This window comes from Eublepharis macularius, chromosome 11 (assembly GCF_028583425.1).
Source record: "Eublepharis macularius isolate TG4126 chromosome 11, MPM_Emac_v1.0, whole genome shotgun sequence".
NCBI lineage: Eukaryota > Metazoa > Chordata > Lepidosauria > Squamata > Eublepharidae > Eublepharis > Eublepharis macularius.
The window spans coordinates 67,008,271-67,034,173 of record NC_072800.1 but is presented as its reverse complement, the minus strand read 5'-3'; the positions used below and the strand labels follow the sequence as shown (position 1 = coordinate 67,034,173).

Genomic DNA, 25,903 nt, shown 5'->3' with positions numbered 1-25,903 from the left:
ATTATAAATCAATTGTTAAATACAAAGAAAATAATTCATACCTCTACGGATAAAAAAGACTATTAGACATTTTTCCCTATGGTCCCATTCCAGAGATAGTAGCAAAGAAAACAAATTTCCATACATGGACCTTGCTAAAGCATGAAATATCAGATGCTGCTTAATATGGAATTTGCAGCGCATTACTAAACAGGGTCACCCTTCTAAGTCTATTGAAATCAGTGGATTACGCTTCCAAAAACCTAACCAGTGTGGTGTAGTGATTAGAGTGTTGGACAAGAGTTGGGGGACCCAGGTTCAAATCCCCACTCTGGGTCACTCTAGACGTTACTTCTTTTACAAGTTTGCAATACAGCCAACTCATGCTCCATGCAGTCACACAGCAGCTCCAGGGAATGGCTTCTATTTAAAAAAGAGAACACAAATGGGCTCAGAAAGCTGCCACTGGGGGAGGGAGAGCTCCTGCCTTTCTCCCAAGCTTTTCCCCCCATGCAAAAACAGTGCGTGGGGGGAGAGTTTCTCCATTTCTGCTATCCAGAGGAGTTAGCCGTGTTAGTCTGTAGTAGCAAAATAGTAAAAAGTCCAGTAGCACCTTTAAGACTAACCAACTTTACTGTAGCATAAGCTTTCAAGAACCACAGTTCTCTTTGTCAGATGCATGGATAATGAGATCAGTTTGCTTCGGATAATGAAATCAGTTACTTCTGATAATGATATATCCATTCATAGTCTCTATTCAATCCAAGTCTGACAGTCAAATTTACATATGAATTCCAATTCAGCAGCTTCCCGTTGGATTTTGTTTTTGAACGGTTCCTGTTGAACTATGGTGACCTTTAAGTCTTTGATGGAATGTCCTGGAAGATTGAAGTGTTCCATTTCTGCTGACACATGAGCATATAATACCTCTACATGGAGCAGCAGAAATGGGGGAATGTCTCCCTTCAGCACTGTTTTTGCATGGGGAAAAAAGAAAAGCAAGAGCTCTCCCTCCCCCAGTGGCAGCTTTCCAGGACCATTTGCACTCTCTTTTTTTCAGAGAAGCCAGCCACCAGAGCTGACGTGTGTTTACAGGAGCATGGGTTGGCTTCATGGAGCATTTGTAAAAGAAATCTATAGTGACCCCGTGTCATGGAAGCTTACTGGATGACTTTGTGCCAGTCAACTTAACCTACCTCACAAGGTTTTTGTGAGGATAAAATGGAGGCAAGGAGGCTGCTTTGGGTCCCCACTGGGGAGAAAGATGGGGTATAAAAGAAGTCATAAATAAACCTTCCTTCCGAGAGAGGCTACACATAAGAGTCAATGTCAGAGATAGTTATCTTGGAGCAGCTGTAAAGGGCTTCTCCAGTGTTACAAAGCCAGTGATTGCAGCCTCTGAAGTTTCTCTGAGTGATGGAAATAGTGGTGCTGGCCCCAGGGTTTGTCCATCTCTCCCTGCACTCTTTAAACACACACAAGCACTACACATGGAGGCAGCAACTGCTGTCTTCTTCCTCTGCCCGACAGTCAGAATTACAGCAGCAGGGGCTCCTGCACGCTGAAGTCCAGTTTACTTTCCCTTGTCTGAGCAAGCAGCAATGACTGCAAGAAACACCGCAGGGAAAGCCAAACAGAAGGAGAAAACAAGCAAGCAAGTGACAAAGTAGCAGCTGCTGCTTATCTACCTGGGAAGGTGAGCGAGAAGCAACAGTGACCAAGAACAGAAGCTTTCCAAACTACAAAACATCATACTCTCATCATAATATAAATCTTGAATCATGCCTGAATAATATTTTTTTCTGGAAACAAACAAGCTAAGAGTATTTTTTTTAAAAAAATAGTTGAAACTGAAAAATCAGTTCAACAAATTGACCACACGAATATGGACACACCCACGAATATGGACACACCCACACTAGTTCAGGTCATTGGTCTATCAACATCATTATTGTCTATTCTGAATGGTAATAGCCTTCTAGAGTCTTAGGGGGGAAAGTGATTCATATCACCCATTGCCTAATTCTTTTAAACTGGAGATGTCCAGGATTGAATTTGGGACTTTCCGCATGCACAATCTACAATCTCTCTCCACAAGAGCAACAGGAAATGGTTCTTTATCCTTACCTTCCATGTAGATATTTGAAAGTGAATTATTCGTAGCCTCACAGGCTTTTGTTATGCTGATGTCATCTATAGCAACAACAGCTTTTGCTGATCGAACTGTAGCTTGCAGAATGATCTGTGATGCCAAAGAAACAATCTCATTGAATGCTACATTGTGTGTATTGTCACAAATGTCCTCGTCTGTTCAGAGAATCCTTGCAGGTTCCCTGTTCAGAATATCAAACTTGCAACAGTAACAAAAAATACCAGTAGAGCACCAGCAGCCATGGGAGTGGAGTGTCTGAATTATATATTGCTTAGTGGAGAAATGGTGGTAGTTGGCAACAGTTTAATTTACTCATGGGTTCATTTTTGCCATTTATGCTGAAGCCAGCAGGGCATTTTCACATAAGAAATATTATCCAGTGTGATATTTGTGTGTAAATGTGTAAGGGCTGCCAACAAACAAACAAAGGCTTATTTTATTGCAAGGGTCACTGGAGGGCTCTGCATTGAGTGACTAAGAAATAGCTGTTTGTGTAAGGATCTCATAGAGAAGAAGTATAACTGAAAACAATGCTTAAAAACAGAAGCTTCTGTTGTGCTATAAATATTTATGGTGTCCCGGATGAAGTAGGATTGGATAGTAATCCAACTTTTTGTTTTAGAGACGCTTTTTATGGTGTATTTGATCAGCTGCAGGCTCCATGTCAGACTCACAGCAAAAATAAACTCCTACAAAAAAATCTCTATAGCCACCAGAAATTTGTGACACAGGCCACAGGATTAGGGTTCTCAAATTTCCCACAGAGGATTCTCCCTGGCTCCTGTTTCCCATCTAGACATGGGCACGAACAGCATTACGAACAGAAAAAAACCCACAAACAGCCCGATCTGCTGTTTGCCAGCAAGCTGTTTGTGAGGACCCATCCTAAATGGACAGGTGGTCATTAAAAGCCTTGTTCATTGCCTTCGGCAGCTGTTCAACAAGCCAGTCTGGCTGTCACTATATTAGGCATCTACCAAGGCCTCAGCGCTTGGTAGATCCCCGTCAACTAGATCCTCTTGCTGCTTCTCCTTATGGACACTACCATTTTCTAATGCATTTGACTGGGAACTTCCTCTTGGCACTGATGAAGAGTTGTTCCATTTTTTCTCTTTAACAACATGGTAAAATAAAAGCCCTGCCTCTTAATAGTAGTTTAATGAGATGCTATTTACCAGGTGGTGTCCATGCCATGAAAAGTTTCACCTGCCAATTCCCACCCAGTAAGCTTTTGTTCATTTCTTCCTCCACTCCTCCTCAGTGCAGCCTCCTTGCCTGTTCACCCATTGGGACTTGAGGCAAGTGAGTGGCTGATGATGACAACCAAGAACTACTGCTGCTTTGTGTGTACTGGCAGCAAGCAAGATTTCAGGAAAGAGGGAGCAGCCCCTTGAAGAAGGCTCCTTGAGGACTTCTTGACTAAGGAACTCCTTCTCAGCTGGAACTAATTTTGTACTTTAACGTGCACCCTTTAATGTGCAAGAGGAAGTGCCCAATCAATATCTTTATTCATATTTTGGACATAGTATTCTTTCCAAAAATTTGGCCATCACTTATAACATTCCTTATCACAAATTCTTCTGAACGATCCGCCTATTTAATATATTTCTATCCCACCCTTTCTTGAAGGTGCTCAGGTCAGCATACATGATTCTCCTGTCCCTTTTTCCCCACATAACAACCATATAAGGCAAGCAAGTCTAGGAGAGAGTGACTGACCCAAAGTCAACCAGTGAACTTACTGGTAGAATATGAATTTGAACCCAAGACTCCTAGACGCTAGTCTAAAACTCTAACCACTAACTGGATGTCTGAACTGAAGCAACTGCCAGCCCAGCATCACCTTTTCCAAACAATAGCATCAGTTCTGCAACTTTGTCTCCTTCCCAATACTGAAGAGAATAGCAAAATGAAATTTTAAAAAATTCTGCCAGAGGAATGTCCAGTTAAATTGCAGGAAGACTCTTTACACTTGTGGAGGGCTTAAAACTTTGCTGAGCTAAGAGGTAAGATACATGCTGTTCTTTTTTTTTTTAACAGAAAAGACTAGACTGGATGTTTGCTTACCTGAAAAGGTCCTGCCATTTCTCCAGTGGTGTTTTTTATATATACAATTGCCTTTGTCCATTGCATCTTCCTCTTGAAAAAATTTGGGTCAAGTAAAGTTTCTACATTACCAGGAGTTCTAATGAAAACAGTCAGCTGGGAATCCTGAGACAGCTGATACCAAAATCTCACCTGTTGTAAAGATTTTTGAAAACTAACATTATTGACCCTCTAGTCAATAAAGCACCATAAAACAATTGCTGGTACCTATCTGAGGAATTCTGTGTCTTTAACATATCTTCTTAGAGTATTCTTACAGATACTCTTTCAGACAGTACCAAAGACTTCAACTGTATTGTTGCAACATGGTTTCTAAGGATAAGGCTCCCCCATAGCTAATTTGGAGTGTGTGGGGGGGGTGGGGGGGATGGAAAGCTGATTATATCTCAGCAAGACTCATGCACTTTTCCATTCCTCCCCACAGGTCCCCTAGGAAAAAAAAGTGGATGTGCAGAATACTTGGCCATGAACTATTTCCTCTCCATCTTTTGAACCTAAGAAAACTGCATACTTCCTAGCTTCCTTGGAAAAAAATATTATTCTAGTATCATATTTGCATGTAAACTTCTACATCTGGTAGGTCACTAGTGGACTGAGCTGCGTAGACATTTGTTTCAACATACTGATAAAATAAAGAGACAATAACTATTTTTGCACAGGAAGGCAGTGAGTGTTGTAAAAAAATTACCTGACAACGTGCAGTATCAGTAGATAATTCTGTAAAGATTGGACTGCAGAGATGAGAAAGGGCAGGCTTTGTGTGTGTTGGTGAGCCTGTCACATAAATAAATTTTCCTGAAAATTAATAATAAGAGAGCTGTTAGGAATGTTTTGGTGCCAGAAAAAAAAGTAGTAACACATATTTGCCATTCAATTCTTCTTGTGATATTCTCACAAGAATAGTTGCATTCTTCCCAATTTAAGCCCAGCAGATAAACGTGACTATTTTTTTGACATAAGGCGGAGCGAGATCTTATTCATGATCATTTATGTCACAGTCACACTATTCAATAACCCCTGTACTGCATTACTGCATATATATTGCCACATTGCGGATGGGAACTAGTCTCAGCTTCTCCTAAGAACCTGCTAAAGCAATAAGAAGCCTTAAAAGAAAACATTTGAGACAAAAGAAATTCAGGTGCTATGGTCAATAACATATCTTAGTTACTGCTTCCCAGTTTCCAAAAAGCCATCTGTTCTCAGTCAAAATGAAGCATCTATATACACTATTTCAGCTTCCTTCTCAAACTGCCAGCATAGTCTACCAATTTATAATATGTTAATATTTATAAAAATCATGGAAGATAACAATAGAAGGTACATTTTCCTCAAAAGACCCATAGGCTTGACATTGTTATTTGAGCTTGTGGGGGAGAAACTATAATTAAAGATTTAATCAGAACAGTGTCAAACTATCTGCCTTTAGTTTTGAACCACCACAGAGATGTTCTAGGTGGGGAAGGAGAACTTCTTAGAAACCAGGGAATATGAGAAGCTGTTGGTGTTACCTTAGTGAAAATGCAACCAAACTTTCATGAATTCTTAGTCTAGTTTATTATTACTTAGAGAAACCAGACAGTATTACAGAAATACAGATAATATTGGGGGGAAGGAGCATTTTGTATGCATGGTAGTATGCATACAAGGTAATATGCATTTTAAGGTAGTATGCATGGAGAGAAAAGACTTTCTCAGACCCTGAAGAGCCACTACTAGTCAAAGGAGACAGAAACTGACCTGGATGGACCAGTGGCCAGAACAGATATAAGACAGCTTCCAGTATTTACGTGTACCAAACTCCAATTGATTTCAATGAGTCAGGAGGACTGCATATGACCCAGAAATCTAGCTACCTCTACCTCAAGAATAAAAATGTTAAGAACAACTCTTATATGTGGTACTAAGACATTTACAGCTCAGTCCTAAGTAGAGTTACATCCTTCTAAATCCATTAAAATCAATGGGTTTAGAATAGTGTGATTCTGCTTAGGATTGCACTGTTAGTTGTGGCTTATGGCAAAGTATCTCTTAGAGGTGTAGACATATTAGTCTGTTGCAGCAAAATTAAACAGAATTCCAGAGGCACCTTGGAGAATAACAAAACTTATTGAGGCATGAGGTTCTGTGTACTTTATTCATCAGATGCATAGAGTGCATGCTCTAAGGAGCTAATATTTATAAACAAAGTTCCAAGCAACAGAAAAGTAGGAATGGGGATATGTTATAAAAAGAGGCTAGTTAAAAACAATAACCTATGCAACAGAATTCAATTTATCCAGAGTGGGTGAGGACCAGTCCCAACTGTAGATTGATGGGCAGAGGAGGATAAACATAGGATTAAACGTAATCAAGAAAGTGCAAAGGTGAGACATGAACATCTGCAAAGGGTAGGTCATGCTGCAGTATTAACATCTACAGTAAAAGTCCAACACATGGTCACTGATGCTTTTTTAAAGAAGATTGCCGCCTATGCTGAGAGTGAGGAGGGCGGCGCGCAGAATGACCAAGACCACACCAGAGTTGGGGTAAAACAGGCCACAACTTTATTAACATAACAATAGGAGCATTGGCGCAGCATGAGGGGCAGATCCCAAAGCGCATCGGCTGGCCCGCCTGCCAGCCGGAACCCACCCCCCTCAGCCATGCTGAGGGGGGGACCCAAGGAGTGGCATATGGGGGGAGTCACTTGGGTGTGCACCCCTGAGTGGCCTCCCCTGCCACCTGGGAGTGAGCTCTCCTGGCCGCCCCCGAGCTGGGCAGGCCCTTCCCTAGCTCACCCCCAAGATCCCTTATGGGAATCCCCTTAGAGGGCCTGGGCGCGCAGGCCCTGGCCCCCCCGAACGAGATCTGCCCCGATGCCCACCGCCTACATCGTTGTGACGAGAGAATAAATGAACTCAACCTAATGGGAGAGGTGGGTGGGTGATCGGACTCCGCCGGCGACTGGAGAGGAGCCGATGCGGCCGCGGGGCTAAATAGGGAGGGGCCGGACCAGAGGGAAGACTGCGAGCCTGCCGTCCGTTGCCCGGCCCCTCCCTTCGGGCCAACCCCCCGGCCGCCCTGATTGGGCGGCCGAGGTTTGAATCGATTGGCCGGGGCTCGCCGGGGCAGCCCGACGAACCCCGCAGCCCGGCAGCCACCGCGCGCCGCCCTCCCGAGCGACGGCAGCAACCCCAGGCCCAGGTAAGTCTGAGCCCACCGATTGCCGCCTATGCTGAGAGTGAGGAGGGCGGCGCGCAGAATGACCAAGACCACACCAGAGTTGGGGTAAAACAGGCCACAACTTTATTAACATAACAATAGGAGCATTGGCGCAGCATGAGGGGCAGATCCCAAAGCGCATCGGCTGGCCCGCCTGCCAGCCGGAACCCACCCCCCTCAGCCATGCTGAGGGGGGGACCCAAGGAGTGGCATATGGGGGGAGTCACTTGGGTGTGCACCCCTGAGTGGCCTCCCCTGCCACCTGGGAGTGAGCTCTCCTGGCCGCCCCCGAGCTGGGCAGGCCCTTCCCTAGCTCACCCCCAAGATCCCTTATGGGAATCCCCTTAGAGGGCCTGGGCGCGCAGGCCCTGGCCCCCCCGAACGAGATCTGCCCCGATGCCCACCGCCACAGGAGCCCCTAGGGGCTCCCCGCCAACGCTCCTACCTGGAGCCAGGATAACAGGCCATCCCTGATATCTTGCAGCCAGATGTCGTGGCCCCAACTGGAGAGATGAACACCGTCGGGACGAAAAAGTGGCTCCAAGCGGTGTGAAATGTCCGGGTGACCGATGAAGAAGCCCCCTTGGGCCGTGATGAATTGCTCCATGGCTCGAGCAAGCCTCTGCCTGATGCCATCAACCTTCCTGGGGCAGCGCGCCCCCCGCCAAACCCGCCGCTGTAGAAGGTCCGACCAGATGAAGGACGTACGTGGGAATATCCGAAACAAGTGGACCAGGTCAGCACATAGCGACCGCTTCAGCTCAGGGCACTCTCGTTTCCCAATGTCATTCTCGCCGAGCTGGATCACGATGGCGTCTGGGGGGTCCTGGAGCTGGGCCTGGCGCGTCAGCATGGGAACGAGGGCATCCCACAGCATGCCCCGGACGCCCATCCAGCTGATTCGGAGCCGGTCTTCCAAACCAAGGTGTTGACCCCAACCGGAGGCCGCCGCATAGTCGCCTGCCCAGTGGACGATGCTGTGGCCGCACACCCACACAGTCTTCCCCCTGCCTGGAACAGCAAGAAACCATTAGCAAGAAACCTCCCCCGAGGGACGGATATAGGAGCGATACGCGCTGGAACGCCAGCGGCCAATGGACTGTATGATGGGCGTGGGGAGCCCCAGCCCTGCGGCCACAGTGGCGGCCCCAATGCGGAAGGAGTGAGTGCCAAACTGCATGGGGGGAAGCCCTGCGTGGCGCAGGCATGCCCTGAGGACCGAGGAAAACTGGTACCGAGTGAGGGGCGAGCTGTCCATGTGGATGAAAAGTGGGCCTGGGCGGGGCGGGCGTGCGGCCAGATATGCCTTAACGGCCCGCACCGGGCAGTGGTGCCGGCCCTTGGATGCCCGAAGCGAGACCAAGATCCCCCGGCCACGCTGATCGGTCTTGGAACGCCGCAGGAGAATAGTCACCCTGCGGGGGGAGCAGGAGACATCGGAGACAGCAATGGCCCGTCCTGACAAGTCGGACCGGGATCCCGCGGCCACCTCGCTGACGCGGAATGCACCGAAAAAAGTGAGCAGGAAGGCGGAGCGGAAAAGCCGCTCCTCGGCAGTGGACCAGCACAGGCTAGGGAGTGCATGAAGCACCTGGTCTAGAATGGCCATGGTAATGGGGCGCCGGGGGTCCGGGGGTGGGGGGGCGAGCCTGGCCCATCCTTCGAGAGCCCGGCGAGCGAGGAAGCCGTTGCAAGGGTCGGGGAGGCCTTGCGCCTTGCTAAAAAATGAAATGGCCGCCAGGTCCCGCCTCATGGTCCGGGGGGCAAGCCCCAGGCCTCTGAGGTGTGCCAGGTACTGTAGCACTGTGTCCTGAGACGCGGGCCAAGGGGCCTGGCCGACCCGACCCGCGACGAAGGCCTGAAAGCGGGCGACGGCTGCTGAGTAAGCACGGAGAGTGGAAGGGGCCACTGAGCCTAGTACTCCCTGCATCACTGAGTCCCTCCAATCGACCACAGGTCCTCTGGGAAGGGGTCGGGGGTGCGATGAGCCTCTGGAGCCAGCGCGAAGAACCTCTCCATCTGGAAGCGAGATAATGCGTCGGCCAAGCTGTTTTCTACACCTGCAACGTGGCGGGCTAAGAAAGTAATGTTAGCGGCGAGACAGGTTAACACAAAGCGGCGGACAAGGCGCATGACCCGCTCAGAGCGAGAGGACTGCCGGTTGATGACTTTTACTGTGGCCAGGTTGTCGCACCAAAAGGTGACCCGCTTGTCGCGGAGCAGGGGGCCCCAAATAACTACCGCTACCACGATGGGAAAGAGTTCAAGGAAAGTGAGGTCCCTGAGGATACCTGAGCCCACCCAGGTGGAGGGCCATCGCTGGGCGCACCAGCGCCCCTTAAAGTAAACCCCGAATCCCAGGCTGCCCGCTGCGTCGGAGTGAATCTGCAAGTCCGGGCCCAAATCCAGGGGGTCCTGCCAGAGGGAGACCCCGTTGAATTCCGCTAGAAAATCCAACCACACCCGTAGGTCGGCTTTGATGCCCTTGTTAAGCCGGATGCGGTGGTGGGGAGCAGAGATCCCCCGGCAGGCCGTGGACAGCCGGGAGCAGAAGGCACGCCCTGGGGAGACGACCCTGCAAGCAAAATTGAGGTGGCCGATGATGGCCTGGAGCTCCCTGAGTGTGCACTTCTCCCGGAGGAGGGTGGCGGAGATGAGGGCCTGAAGCTGGGCGAGCTTGCCTGCCGGGAGCCTGGATCTGCCAGCCACAGAATCTAGCTCAATGCCCAGGTAGGTGAGGCAAGAAGAGGGGCCTTCCGTCTTTTCCCGTGCGAGAGGCACCCCCAGCTCGCTGGCCAGAGCCTGAAAGGAGCTGAGGCGGGCAGCGCAAACCGAGCCGCCCGGGGGGGTCATTATCAAGAAATCATCTAAATAATGACAGATAAAGGGGGACCCCATGCGGTCCTTGGCCGCCCACTCAAGGAATGTGCTGAATGTTTCGAAGGCCGCACAGGCGACGGAACATCCCATGGGCATGGCCTTGTCGACGTACCACTTGTCCCGGAACTTAAAGCCCAGTAAACAGTGGTCGAGTGGGTGAACAGGAAGCAGGCGGAAGGCCGACTGGACATCGCACTTGGCCATGAGGGCACCCCTCCCGCATGCCCTGACCAGGCGCACGGCCTGGTCGAACGACGCGTACCTGACTGAACAGTACTCGGGGGGGATCAAATCATTCACCGACGAGCCCTTGGGATAGGACAGGTGGTGTATCAGGCGAAATTCGCCAGGAGTCTTTTTCGGAACGACCCCCAGGGGTGAAATCCTGAGGTTGGGGAGAGGGGGTTGATCGAAAGGGCCCGCCACCCGGCCAGCCCCAACCTCCTTGGCCACCTTGGCTGCGACCACCTCGGGAAAGTCCCGAGCGGACTTGAGATTGCCTGCCGTTGTGGCGACGCGGGGACCGGTGAAGGGGATCCGAAAGCCCACTGAGAAGCCCTCCCACAGGTATTTGGCGGCCTGCCTATTCGGGTAGCGGGCCAAGAGGGGGAGGAGGGCCGCTAGGCGGACGGGGGTTCTGGCAAGGCAGAACGCTGCCTGGCCAGGATCAGTTGCCACCGGTGGCGGCCTGGGACCCGGAGGCGGCCGGTCCCCCGTCCTTCCGTGTAGCTGTGGCGGAGGACCGGCCCCCTCGAAAGGGCTGGGAGGGGGCGGGGCCCCGGGTACATGCTGGGCGGGGGTGAGGACCGCCGCAGGAGTCGCAGTTGTGGTCGAACCGACACTTGGGGCGAAAGCACTTGCCCTGATTGTACTCCCAGCAGGGGCCCCTGGACCTGTCCCGGCGAAAGGACCAACGTGCACCGCGGGAACCATCGCCCTTGCTCCTCATGTGGGGGCCCACCAACCAAAGCCAAAGCTTTTGGCTGATCAGGTCCCACCGGGCCCGGGGGTTGTGAGAGGCCCTCTTACGGAAGGCCTCATCATAATCCATGGCAGCCTGCTCCCCAGCCAGGGCGCGGGCCCGGAGGACATTGCTGAGGTGATTGGACAGGTGCCAGCCCCGGTCAGGGTATGCCACCTGCACCACCCCCATGTATACGGAGAACCCTTCCAACCAGTTGGCGAACGTCCGCTCGGCTGCGGGCTTCCTTCCCTTTCTGTCCCGCTTGGAAGAGGGGGCAGATCTGCCGTCCTCCGCCTCCGGTTTTAACAGGGAAAAGACATCCATGTAATATCCGTCAAGGATACGCTCCCGCACTCTGCGAGCTAGGTGGAGGCCCGGGGGATCCTCGTCATCTTTAAAAGAAGCCCCCCGGGGAGAGGGCTCCCTCATGCCCCAGACTTCCCGGGGGTCCTCCCCACCCTTGAGGCCCCTCGCCCGCCGCCGCTGGGCCCATGCTGGCAAGCCTGGCACCCCTGCAGCCTCTGCCCAATAATCCTCCCAAGGGGACCCCTCCTCTGATGATGAGGACTCACCTGTGGTCTCCCCGCTGTCCGAGTCCTCCCGGTGACGCCGGCTCCTTTTCTTCCGTGCCTTCCTTCCTTTCTTCGCTGGCCTCTGGCGTTCCCCGCTGCTTGAATCCGTTGAGCTGGCTGAAGGAGACCGCGCTGTCCTGTAGCCTGGGGCAGCGCGCTTCCTTCCGCCTTTGGCAACCCTGCCGGGTAAGGAGACCTCGACAGGCCCAGGAGCAGGAAGCCCTGCCCCGAGCCCGGAGTTCCCCAACTGGTCAACCCGGGCCGTCAGGAGTTCCAAGGCCCGGCTGATGCTGCTTAGTGACCCTGGTGCTGAGTCCCGGGGGGGGGGAAGCCTGGCCAGTGGCTGCTATCCCTGAAGCCCGCCCCTCGTTCCTCCCCCTTTTTTGCCGGGAGGCAAGCTTGGGCCTGCGAGGCTCGCTCACCCCCCCTGCAGGGCCCCTGCTGCCAGGGCTGCCACTGAGACCCCCGGCCTCCGATGAAGGAGGCGAGGCCCGCCGGGTGGGGCGAGTCCCGCCGTACCGTGTGCGGGCCGGGGCAGGAGTTTTGCTGCTGCTGCGAGAGGGAGCTGGGCGTCTGGCCGCACGGGTGCTAGCAGGGGGGGGCGCCCTTGCTCGCAGATCGAGAGCCTTTGCTCCCGCGGCCGCCGCTGGGCTGTGCTGGCTGCGTGTTACTGCCCCCGGCCCTGGTCCGCTTAGAAGGGGCCATGCTGCCCCGCCGCCCCAGCTCGACCTGCCCGGCCCGCCCCAAAGAGAGAAAAACGAAGCCGGTGTCCCCCGATGTCCAGCCTTCCGCTGCAGCGCCGCTTCCGCTTCCCGAGGCTCTGCTTCGCCCTCAGGACTCCGTGCTCTTCAGGCGCTTGCCGCTGCGGGGGTTTCTGCCGAGCCTGGGCTGGCGCCGCTCCTCCGGCTGGGCTGGGGCGTGAGGCTCAGCTCCGACCTCGCGCCTCCAATCCGTGCCCGCTCGGTCTTCCGCTGCCCGTCGTCACCGTTCGCCGCCGTCGAGATCCTTGCTGATCGGACTCCGCCGGCGACTGGAGAGGAGCCGATGCGGCCGCGGGGCTAAATAGGGAGGGGCCGGACCAGAGGGAAGACTGCGAGCCTGCCGTCCGTTGCCCGGCCCCTCCCTTCGGGCCAACCCCCCGGCCGCCCTGATTGGGCGGCCGAGGTTTGAATCGATTGGCCGGGGCTCGCCGGGGCAGCCCGACGAACCCCGCAGCCTGGCAGCCACCGCGCGCCGCCCTCCCGAGCGACGGCAGCAACCCCGGGCCCAGGTAAGTCTGAGCCCACCGAATCTGGCTATTTAAAAAGTGCTGCAAGGGCCCAATATTGATTGGGCCTGTAGCACTGAAGGTCCAGGCAATTTTGTCCCACCCCCACTTACCTTTTTCAAGAGTTGAAACAGCTGTAAGGCACTTTTTAAAAGGCTATTTTCTTCTCTAAAATGGCATCAGTGACTATGGATAGGATCCACGGCCACTGTAATGTCTAGTTTGGCTCTGTGTGAGGAAACCCATGTCCCTATTTAAGCCTGGTGGAGAGATCATGGTGGAGAGATCATGTTAAATCTCCTGATGAATCCTAATTCAGAATTTTTGCATTATATTTGCCCTTTGAAGTTCTTTTTTAAGAGAACACTATCATGACAGAAATAACTTTCTTTATTCCTTAACAAGTTTCAGAGTAGTTCTAAGGCATGTTGCTGCATCAGAAGAAACAAAAACAGGAGGATACAATCTGTCAAAAAATTCTTTGGCATTATAAACCTCAACAGATTTAGAAGTAGAAACTCCCTTGCCCCATATTCTCTTCATTTACTTTTTTTCAAATGAACTGTAAAGTTCATTAAATCCATACGTTGTAACTAGAGATGGGCACAAACTGGGAAAATTCCGAACCATGTGGTTCGTGGTTCATTGTGTTTCACAAATCAAGAACCACAAACTTTCATAAACTTGCCCCGGTTCGCGAAACAGTTTGTTCGGTTCATAAAAATGTCACTTCCAGGTCAGTAGAAGGTCTTCAGAGAGCCCATCCCCCCGTTGCCTAGGAAACTGATCGATCAGCACCAGGCTGTCTGCAGTGATGAACCAAAATACAAACCAAACGAACCAGGCTAAAATTCATCATGGTTTGTGAGAAATGAGCTCCAACAACCAACAGTTGGTGAACCATGAACCAGCCCAGTTTGTGATGAACTTTGGTTCATATTTCAGTTCGTGCCCACCTCTAATTGTAAAACAATTGTGTTACAGATCACACTGAAAGCAGTACAGAATTTTGATACCTATAATAAACTAATTGTACCACCAAGGCCACTTTATTCAGATTGTCTCTAAAACATTCCAATTATTCGAAACATGTTTAAATGATAAGAGCATGACCTATGAAATGGGATCTGAATGGTGGAGTCCTCCATAGAAACAGAGAATTTAGGTTGTACATTTGTATACTTTAAAAAACCCTGGCATTTCCAAACAGAGGGGAAAGTGCCACATCTAGACTCACCCTTATCACTATTAGTTGTGTGATCTCTTGTAGGAAGATCAAGATCCCTGGAGTTTTGTCCTTTCATCATGGCCCAAAGTATATCCTTGTTGCTTAATGTCGTCCATTCACATAGCTGCTCTGAGTCAAAGTCACACACTGTGTAATTTACTATTGAGAAGAGAAGGACAAAGAGAGAGGCGGGATGCTTATAGAAAAGAGAGCCAGTTTGGTGTAGTGGTTAAGAGCACGGGACTCTAATCTGGAGAGCCGGGTTTGATTCCCCACTCCTCCACAAAGCCAGCTGGGTGACCTTGGGCGAGTCACAGTTCTCTTGAGCTCTCTTAGCCCCACCCACCTCACAGGGTGATTGTTGTGGGGTAATAATAACACTTTGTAAACCGCTCTGAGTGGGCATTAAGTTGTCCTGAAGGGCGGTATATAAATCGAATGTTATTATTATTATTAAAAATGTATCCTGGAAATGCCCCTGTGCTGTTATCTAAATTCATCTGCCTCTGAATAAAACAGCCATTGGTGTTTTCCATTCAAATCCTTTGAACTGAATATAACCAATGTCCTAAAATCCATATTTTCTTGACTGCAGCATGCAATTCTGATAGTCTTTATTTATTACGAAGATCTTAACTTTAAATGTAAAATCTGAGAGCAGACCTCCCAACCAATAAGCTATTTGGTAACTCTACACAATTACCTTTCTGACAACTGCAAAAAGCACATTTTTACCAAGGCAAAAAATCATTAGGAATGACACATAAAAAGCAATTTAAATTGCAGTCAGGTTATATCTGAAGAACAGGGGATTAGTCCAGTGTTGGTTGTATAACATTGCAGCATTCTCTCTTCCAGTTCACTAGTTCAGACTCAGGAATACACAGCATCCTGAATTACTGCCAAAATAAGACCCAAATCTTAAATCCCCCACAGCAGAGAAAACTGTGGAGGTTTTAATTAGAGGTGGGCATGATCCAAAAAAAATTACCGATCAAGCTGATCGTGGATCCGTGCCGGCGACGACCCCAAATCACTGATCCACACCGATCATCTCCCGTTTCCGATCTGTGAATTGGATCGGAGAGTGGGAAGGTGGGTGGTGGCGGCGACTGCCAGGCCCGGTGGGCATGGGGAGGAGACGTTCACACACACACACACACACACTTAGAGCAGGGGGGAGTTTTTAACCCGGCGACGAGCTGCCTCCCCTCAGGGAGGGGACGTTCACACACACACACACACACACACACACACACACACACACACACACACACACACACACACACTTAGAGCAGGGGGGAGTTTTTAACCTGTCCCTGCCTCTCCAAATAGAGAGAGAGAGAGACACCCCGCCAACATGTTTCAGCCAGCTTGTAAAAAAAAGCAGGGACAGAATCCTCCATTCCTCCCCACCCAATTTTAAAAGCAAACAGCCAGTCTTCCAAAAGCATATTTTAAACATACACACAGAGCCGTGAATGAGGTTTTCCCACAAAATACAGTGTTTTAAAAGCAGGTTAAAAACAGAGAGTGACAGACAGAAAAACAGCCATTCCTCCTACAAAGCCCCGTTTTTTTAAAAAGCAAAAAATGTTTGGAACACCTCCTTCCCCCTCCCTCCCCTGGGTCTCTTCTCCCAACTGGTGGTGAGTGTGTTGCTGCTCCGTGGTTGGAAGGAAGCCCTGCTGATCAAGGAAAGCTGGGCTTCCATTCGGGTTTCCAGGGCAACAGAAGGAGGGCAAACACAGCTCAGACATTCCCCTGGCTCCGTTGTCCCGGGAATAGATTACTGGTGCCTGATTGTCTGCATCCCTGATCAGATCCCGATGGTCTGATTCAAGCCCCGATGAAGCCCCTCCCGAATGCTGGATCGGTCGCCGTGGACGGCACTGATCCGCTGGGTCCCGATCGCGCAAACGCCATTATCGTGGGTATTTTTCTATTGTAATGCTGATTGTGCCCATCTCTAGTTTTAATCACCAGAAAGTTTCACACTTTGCTGTGGGAGCTCTGCCTCCTAATTTCAATAAAGACTTTAGGTTGAGTTTTCTAATAACGTACTATGGACACACTCAACAATAATTGCCTCTCATTTCTTTACACGTATTACAGAAAATCCCTGGCACTAAATATAGGTTCTGGGGATGGATTAGACTACATGGAATCCTCATGTTGACACGTGCAGAATCCCTGCAACCATCTGATACATCCCCTTACATCACAAGTTTGAGGAATCTTATCCCGATTACATATGTTCCATGTGGTTTGGTTCACATCGTCTCTGTCAGTCACAAACAGGGAACTGATTTTCCCATGGACTGTTTATTTATTTACCCATTCATGCCTGTCCACAGATTGCTTTAATTATTCCTTCCTAAGAGGATAGCACAGCACTGCACAATGGGCTTTTAATGCATGCTTAAGAAAGCATTGCTATAAAGGGACTAGAGCTGTAGTTTATGGCAGTGTTTATTGTATTTATTATCTTATTCTTACTGTATTTTTTCTAATATTGCATTGTTTTCTAATTTTATAACACAGCATGATTGCATTGTATATATCATATGGTTTCAATTGTATTGTTTTTAAATTTTGTAATCTGCCTTGTGTTTCAGTGGGAAAGGCCGACTATAAATAAAATAAATAAATGTGCATCCTGTACAGCTTGCTGGAGCGCTACTCCCCCGTGCTGCACTGCACTTGTGCTTGGGAGATAATTGTTTAAATAAATTAGAAATCATATATATCAATCTGAAATAAATGCTTTGTTTTCTTTAAAAAATCCTACTGTTTGGTGTTTGTATATACAGTCCTGAGTGAGGTTAATTGCTATCTACCTGTTTGGATTGCAGAATTTTTACACAGTAGACATGGGCACAAACTAAAAAAACCCAAACCATGTGATTTGTGGTTCATAGCATTCCACGGAACCTCGAACCACGAAATTCCAACCTTTTCTCAGTTTGTGGTTCATTGTTCTGTCGCATTTCAACTGCCCTGCACCAGCTGCTGAAGCCGGTGAGGGGCATTGGAAACAGACATACCCTTTCTTCTGCTACCCGGGCAGCGGGAGAACTGGGCTATCAGTTTCACAGAACCCGCGGTAGTTTCAGCCAATGGGCTGAACCCAGCCAGAGCAGCAGGAGAAAGGGGCTGTCAGTTTCACAGACCCTGCATTGGGTTCAGCTGCGGGTTCTGTGAAACTGACAGCCTTTTCCTGCTGCCCGGGCTGTCAGTTTCACATACCCCACACTGGAACCAATGCAGGGTCTGTAAAACTGACAGCCAGAGCAGCAGGAGAAAGGGGCTGTCAGTTTCACAGACTCTGCACTGAGTTCAGCCATTGGGCTGAAACTGGTGTGGGGTCTGTGAAATTCTGAACTGGCCATGGAATGGCTGGAAAAATTTGTTTGTTCCAGAAAAACACATTCACACGTGTTTCGGAGCAAACAAACCGGCCATTCCATACGGAATTTTGTTCTGTGGTTTGTTTTGTGCCCATCTCTAATGCACAGTTCTGCAAACCTAATTAGCTGTTTAAGTCACTTACACTGGACTCCTAAGCAGAGTTACTCCATTCTAAGACCATTGAAATCAATTGGCTTAGACTGGAATAACTGCTTAGGGTATCATTGTTTCTGTTGAACCAAACAGATCCAGTTATCTGTTCATATCTGACACAGTCTGTCAATAGACACAATAAGACCGGTGATTGAACATGGTCACTGCAAAATTTATAGTATCCCTACCTCTGATATCTGACGTATTTTGCTTGCAAAGATTGGAACTTCTCTCATGGTAAAATTTCCCCAGTGAAAACACAGCATTTCACCCTCTAGAAACATCTCAAGTGTTTGTTCTTGAGCCCTTAGTGTCACTTACTTTCCCAGCTTCTCCACTGCAATCCAATTTCTGCCTCCTTCATCCTCACTGCTTATTGCTCTATTATTGCAATTCCTGTATTTCTGTCCTTCTTAGCATTCACCAATTTTAAATCAAGAACCTCGAGTCAGCAGCAGTCATCATCTCCCCTGTGACTGCAACACATCTTTAGTTCTGCTGCATGAAACTCTCCTTCCCATATAGTTCATTGGCTCTTATTTTCCTGAGACTGTCATAAGCACTTCCTGTTCATCCACTTCTCTGTGCATAAAGATCTCTGGTCTGCATTGTTGCTGGGCTTTGATTGGTTACATCCACCATTCTACAGGACAGGTCCATGAATCATAATATTCCTGAATGCAGAAGGTAGGATGAAGAGAAACTACCCTTCACTTTCAATGGATAGTTTGAAAGATCCGACAGTGTATTGGGATGGGGGGAGTATTTCTTTTATTTAAATTAGAATATTAGTACATTTAGATAGGGAACCATAATCAATAATCAAAGATTAAACAGCTCAGAAGAGTACAGTTTGATTACTCATTTTGCAGGCAAATAAGATGCACAGATGGTACAGCATATGCTTGGTTGCTGGGAGTTTTCCCCCTCACTATAGCTGCTGCCAGTAAGACATAGACTGTGTGTTTCCAAGGGAATCATTTCATGCGATGCAAACTAAGCAGCTTAATACAAATCTTGAAATGGAAAACTTCCACATCTTCCAGTTATCTGACTACTAAAAATGGCTTTCCCACTGTTTGTATTTATCAGAGATTTCAGCTAACAAAACACCTGTGGTTTAGCCCAACAGTCCTAATGATGACTAGTATTTAGAAGCTGTATTGAGAAGGTGGGCGGGCACAGAAAGAGTTTAAAATAAGGAAGCCTTTGAATGTATGATCCCTGGTGTTGCAACCCTTAAAACCAGCTATTCCGCATTTTGTTCCATTTCTGTTTACTTATACACAATTCCCCCCATATAACATACAACAACAACATTCAATTTATATACTGCCCTTCAGGACAACTTAATACCCACTCAGAGCAGTTTACAAAGTGTGTTGCTATTATCCTTACAACAATCACCCTGTTAGGTAGATGGGACTGAGAGAGCTCTGGAAGAGCTGTGACTGACCCAAGGTCACCCAGCTGGCTTCAAGTGGAGATGGGGGGAAACAAACCCAGTTCTCCAGATTAGAGTACTAACACGTCTTAACCACATGATTTGTTCTTCAATAAACCATAATTATACATTAAATGGATATTTTGTGTAACTAATGTATATTGTATGTATGAATATGGTATAAATTGTGTATAAAAATAGACAATAAGCACACACAATACAAATAAATCTACAAAACCAGAAGTAGAGAATTGAACATCTTGGCAGATTGAGAGAGAAAGAATAGGGAACAGTCATTCATACTCAGATACAAGGTTGCTATCCAGGCATGTATCTTGAAGACAAGACAGCCACAACTTCTTCTGTTTCTGCCTTCCCCCATTCTGTCACCCCCTCAGGGACAGCTGTGTGCCACATGTGGAATTGAACTCATTATAAAAAATAAGGAATGATAGAAAGACCTGGAAGACAGCATCTTTTCGCACAAAATCACACCAGGAAGAAGCTGTTATCTGGGAGATTTTCACGATTTCGCACGAGAAGACGCTGTCTTCCGGGTGTTTCGCGCGATGTTCCGCAGGCAGGTAAGATGTGTGGAAATGACCAAGGTTAATCCTGCTGCCTCCAATCACTTAAAAGATACAGTGCTGATGTCCTGATTGGCAGTTAGCAATCCTAGGAAGAGGGAATTCTAGGGCCTGCCTTTTCTGGGACCTCTCAGAAGTAGGTTTTCCATTTTAACCCAGAAAATTACAGACAGACCAGCCAGTTAACACATCAGTGAGCAAAATGATTATACCTTTAAGGAGGTTGTTTGTGACCAAATACAATAATAAAAGGTCTTTTTTAATTATGCTTGCTATTCGCTATGGCAATTGTATAACCATGGGTGTGTAGAACATTTTATTTTAGTTATTAAACACAGAGCTGGAAACGGCTCACAGTTGCCTAATAGTGATTAGAATCCTTTCTATGTGCATGTGGCAAATACAAATACTATTTTTGTAAGATGAATGATTTAGCCCTGCATTTTAAATGCTGCAATTCCCGCCCCCCCCCCCTTTCCTGCTGGTAGAAACTTTTTTCTCCCCATAAGCCCATGTTTTTGAAACAAAAAACAGGATTGGTTGACATTTGTTTGGACACACTCTTCTGCTTACACCCTTTTGCTCAGTCCACAGGTTTCTTCTTATTATGAAAAGAGCTCCCCAAATATAACAACATTTTCAACATTTTTGAATGAGTGCCAAGCCTGCTGACAACTAATTGGAGACTTCTCCTTGTCTGCTTTCTTCAGCCTGCCAGTCAGGAATGCTTGTTGACCATAAAGCAATGGTGGAGGGCTTGGTGATCAATGGCTGATCTGCTTGGACACACAAATAGTTGGGATGTACACAATATTTCCTTTGTTTTTGTTAGTTTTTCTTTTACTTGATTCAGTTTTCAATCAACTTGATTTTTGTTTCCATTAATTTTAAGCACCTTATTTTTTTTCTTCATTCCCCTGGGATTAAATTCTCAAGAATCACATTCCTTGGCTGTGCCACAGTCTTGATGGATCCAGTGGGCACGCCATCCTGTGTGTGGCACTCATTCACACCATTTGATGATTTCTAAAGGAATGGGCTTTTTTTCTTAAAAGAATGGGCTTTAAGGGCCCTGCCATGGCAGAGCCCTTTAAACTATCAGCTGGCAGGCAGCGGGGGGGGGGGGAATACCCCCTGCTGCCTGCCCACTGATAGTTTAAAGGGCCATGCTGTGGCACGGCCCTTACAGGGGCAGTTTAAATGGACATTTCCCTGGGGCATTTCCCTGGGGAAATGCCCATTTAAACTGCCTCTGTAAATACGACCCAATGAACCAGAATGGAAAGGAGCTTCCACGAACCCTGTTTTTTTTGGGTCATATTTAGGTTCATGCCCATTTCTAATGCTTACTAAAGTGGCTGCCATCCAGGCCAAAGACATACTATCCTAACGGAATGCCAATGGAGGTGCTGTCATCTCAGTTTGCAGCAAGCTGCACAGGCAGGCTGGTTGTCCAGGCAACTGCTGTGTACTCCTTGAAGACTTGAGGCTGGAAGGGCCTCAAGCCAGTTGTTGAGGTAACTAGGGCAAGCTCTCTTGCTGCTGATTGACCTGGTGAGTTGGGAACATTAGAAACCTCAGAGAATTTCAAAGGGAACTTTTAAATGAATTGTGGACAAAGGCAAGCAAATGGTTTAAGTAAACACATACCAGCTGAATTAAACAGGAGTCCAGTAGTACTTGAAAAGCAAATAACATTTATTATGGAAGCAGATTTTGTGAGTGAACTTACTTCCTCTGATATATGTATTTTCTTCATCGTAGCTATTTTTGTCAAGTAAATCAGTTAAATTGGAAGGGGGGGTTGTCTTTGCTTCCTTGTTACCAAAAATGTGAGGAACAAGAAATGAATAACACTATGTATTACCAAACAACTTCTACAGTCATTCAGAATGGAGTGTCAAATTTACTACAGCAGAGCATCCTGTGAAAGGGAAAGTAGCAAGGAAAGCTGTCTGTGAATAGCTCACAAACTATATATCAGCGCACTTGAAAAGGACTTCAATTAGATACTTTTTTTAAAAAATTCTAAGTCATCAAGTTTTGCATAGGAAACTTCCATGAATAGTGTGAAGCTCTGGATGGGATGGATGAGGAAAGACCAGATGGAATGCATTCATTAGATTTTTGAGGTGAACATGTAAGCTGTCAAAGAAGATTTATTTGGAAAGTATAATCAAATGACAAGTGCTAATGACAGATTTCCTTCAGCGATTGTCATAAAGCAAATATTTCTGTGGATTACCTTTTTATCCTGCCCCTCCCTCCCACGAGTTCAAGACTGCATTCAAGATTTTCCTCTTTTCTGGTTTATCTTGTGAGATAGGTTAGGCTCAGAGAAAGAGAGTGAGTGACTGGCACAAAGTCATCCAGTGAGCTTCCCAGTTGAGCAGGCATGTGAATCTAGGTCTCTCCAGTCCTGGTCTGACATTCTAACCACTTCCCCTCCTTGATCTTTATTGTATTTATACTGTACCTTTTCCCTCATTGGAACCCAGAGTGCTACATTATTCTTCTCTCCACCATTTTATCCTCACAACAACTCTATGAGGTAGATTAAGCCAAGACAGAATGACTGGCCCAAGGTCACCCAGGAAGCTTCCATGAAACAGTGGGGATTTGAACTTACTTCTCCCAGATCTTAGGCAGACACTCTAACCACTACACAACACTATCTCTCATCAGGTTCTATAGTTCACTCAAGAGAGGTGACCAGCACCATATTCTCCTTACTGCCGCAGCAACAATCCAACAATCCAGCTATAGATTATAGCTTATCTTTAAAAATCTGGGGACTGTCTAAACAAGCTCATATGAATTTGCAAATTGCTCTGAAAACAATGCATGTGAATTTTAACTGGATTTGCATCTGAGGAATTTGCAAAGCCTAACCAGTTTTGATGAGACTAATGAAATTTGTAAAGGGGCTTCTGCCTAGCTCTAGAGAGCTAAACAGAAACTTCCGGTAGTTTTCAGAATGCTTTTAGCACTAGTAACCCCCCTCCCCCTCCCCACTTTCCACCTACTGCTTGTCATTCATAAGAAGATCCATTCATTTATTTAAATTATCTTCACTCTAATTGTCCCACAGTAACAGATTCACACAGGCAATTAATTGTCTATGATTGGCTCTGTAGCATTGTGACATCACTCTGTTTAGAATGTGGTGTGACCAATCCTGGAAAGAAAAACCAACAGCACCAATGGGAATAGAGCATTAAATAGGATGTAAAGGAGTATATATTTTCAGTACTGAAGTGGATTAAATGCTAGTTTCCCCCCAAAAAATCTAAGCTAGAGTATTCATTGAAGCTCTAACAATTATTGCTTTGTAAATAATTTTATTTAACTTATCTTTGCCTCTCTAAAACATTCATCAGTAGTTCAAATGTCTTTTTAAACCATTACCTGGCAACTTGAAACAAGCAAATTAACTTACCGCAAGCTGCTGGATTCTCATCACTTCCATCCAAGCAGTCCAACTGGTAATCACAGGCCAAGCTACTATTAATGCACTGGCCATTGGAACAGGTGAATTCTCCGGGAGAACAAGCCACAGGCATATCAGGTATCTTCTCATCCATAAAATGGAAGCTATCCAGACAGACAGAGCTCATCTTGCTTTGAGTTGTTCCTTCCAACAGAAGCTGGGAGAATTGTTAATATTTTATGAAAACAGAACTATCTAAACAGAGTGAAAATACTGATGAATTAATAGGACTAGTTAGTGCCTTTGTGTTTGTTTAATTTGTCTTGTCTCATCAGTCATTATAAATAATGAACACAGGACACAGGACACTGGCAAATGTTAATGTGCACAACCCATGTTTAAATTTATATACTGGAGATTATTTATCCTGCCTTTCTCTGAGGCAGCATAAATTGATCTGTATGACTCTTCTGTGCCCCCAGTTCTATCCTCACCACCCTGGGATGTAGTTTTTACAGGTGAAATCTATTCAATTCATGTTGCCAGATCAAACCTTTTGAGCCTACAATCCTCTGTATGCTCCTTGGAATAAATTCCATTGTACTCTGCCAGACTTACATCCACGTAAACATACATATGATTGGGCTTCACGTTCATAAAGACCAAATATTGCCATTTCATAACATGAGTTTCGTTTCTTTAATCCCTATTCATAAATCAGTAATTCATTCAAATAAGGTTAATTGGGGGGAAATCTCTAGTATTCTAACAATTGTAGTGTTATCTTTTGCAAACAGAAAGGAGAAGTTAGCACACCAAAGCCATGAGCATCAGGGAAAATGTGGCTACACAACTCTCCCACCCATAAAATCTCTTTTTTTCATATGAGATGATATATCTCACTTTGCTGAAAAGCACAACCAGGCTATTCTCAGAAACATGTCTGCATCCCAGATCTTTTTTTTTTTTTTGGTTATAATTATGTTGATGGAGTCAGAGGTCGAATCCACATTACTCATTCTAAGTCGCATGTTCCCCGCATTCCCCACGCAATCCCGAGTGCCAGTCACATTACCTCATTAAACAGACGCATTTCATTCGCATTTCTCCCGAATATGTGGTCACAGGTTTTCAACGGGAGTTTCACGGTGGCCGTGAACAGGCCAATGTGTAATTTACGCGGTTTTTTTAAAAACCACCCCCCTTCCTGTCTCTCCGGACGTTCCAAGAGTTCCTATTGGCTGATTCAACTTGCAAGTGCTCCGTAGTCTGCAAAAGACTGTTTTTGACTTCATAGCATTGGATTTATTGATTATGCTGTTTCCGAATCAAATCTGGTAGTTTGAAAAATCATTTTGGGGTGAATCCATCCTCAGAACGGACTCGCGAAACTTCCTTTTTAACTGTTTTTTATTTTTTTTATTTTATATTACTGTAATATCGAAATTACGAAATATCGAAATAATGACACTCCAAGGAAGTGAAACTTCAGTAAAATTCAGGCACTGAACTGTCCTGCATAGGAAATGCCCACGAAAGCTTCCCACATGCTTCCAAATTTCCAAAAAAGAAACGGGAGAGAGCCATCAGTGCTGTCAGTGGGGGAAAGAGAGGCATCATTATCTTCAATGATGTTTCTTTATAAGGCAAGATCGAAATAACGGAAAAGTGCGCTCAAAAAATAAAAAAAATGGGCGGGAAAAAAAGGTCCCACCCAAAAAAGCGGTTTTCGAGTGGCTGTGTGACCGGAGGGACGCGCGAGAAAGACGGATTGGAAGCAGGAATGTGAACGAAGAGGAAAAAATCGCGGATTGGAGGCAAACGGAAGATATCCAATAAACATGCGGGTAATGGGTGAATGTGGATTCGACCAGAGTGAGTGAGTCATTAAACATGAACGTAAATAAGACTAATACATTACAAAGCTGATTTCAGTTTGTACACTGTCCACAAGAGTCCTCTCACATCACTATCTCTTCCTCAGAATCTAAGTTGTGTTTCTGAGAATAGCCTGGTTGTGCTTCTCAGTAAAATAAAATAAGTTTCTCACTCCATTCTTTTACCACCGCCTTTTCACTCACTTTCAGCACCTGCCTATTTTAGCTAAGTCTCCAGTTTTACCCACTGCAGTTAGGGTGCATTAGAGGAATGGGGTGGAAGACCCAAATGCTGCAACTTTCCTGCTCTCTGAAAATGTTTAAATGTCTCTAGACTGGGTCTTTGGGTTGCAATCTGATAACCCTGACATAAAGAAGGAAGTCTCACTATTATTTAACACAACAATGTAACACTAAAACAAGAGTGAGATATGGTGAGATCTCTGACAATTTTTGTGCCCTGAATAGCCAATCTTCTAATCAGTTCTGCTAAAGTATATGCTTAATCAGCTTTAATATGTATCTCAACACCCCAGGATTTTTGCAAGCAATTAGCATTTCTCTATATATATATTCACACATTTCACCGTTGTCAGAAAGGAAAAACAGAGGGGAATTAACAGCATCTTACATTTTTGTAACGCTAGAC

The 25,903-nt window shown here is 46.9% G+C and overlaps 1 protein-coding gene across 2 annotated transcripts in view; it reads right to left on the bottom strand.

The window, feature by feature from the left end:
* MALRD1 (MAM and LDL receptor class A domain containing 1) overlaps positions 1-25,903 on the bottom strand; it is a 349,934-nt gene that overhangs the window by 281,258 nt on the left and 42,773 nt on the right. For both annotated transcript variants that reach the window (XM_054992174.1, XM_054992175.1), the window contains exons 5-9: positions 23,387-23,594; positions 14,362-14,511; positions 4,926-5,032; positions 4,199-4,369; positions 2,107-2,221 (exon numbers count right to left, since the gene is read on the bottom strand). In XM_054992174.1, the coding sequence (XP_054848149.1) occupies positions 2,107-2,221; positions 4,199-4,369; positions 4,926-5,032; positions 14,362-14,511; positions 23,387-23,594 (751 nt within the window). The remainder of the gene's footprint in view (positions 1-2,106; positions 2,222-4,198; positions 4,370-4,925; positions 5,033-14,361; positions 14,512-23,386; positions 23,595-25,903) is intronic.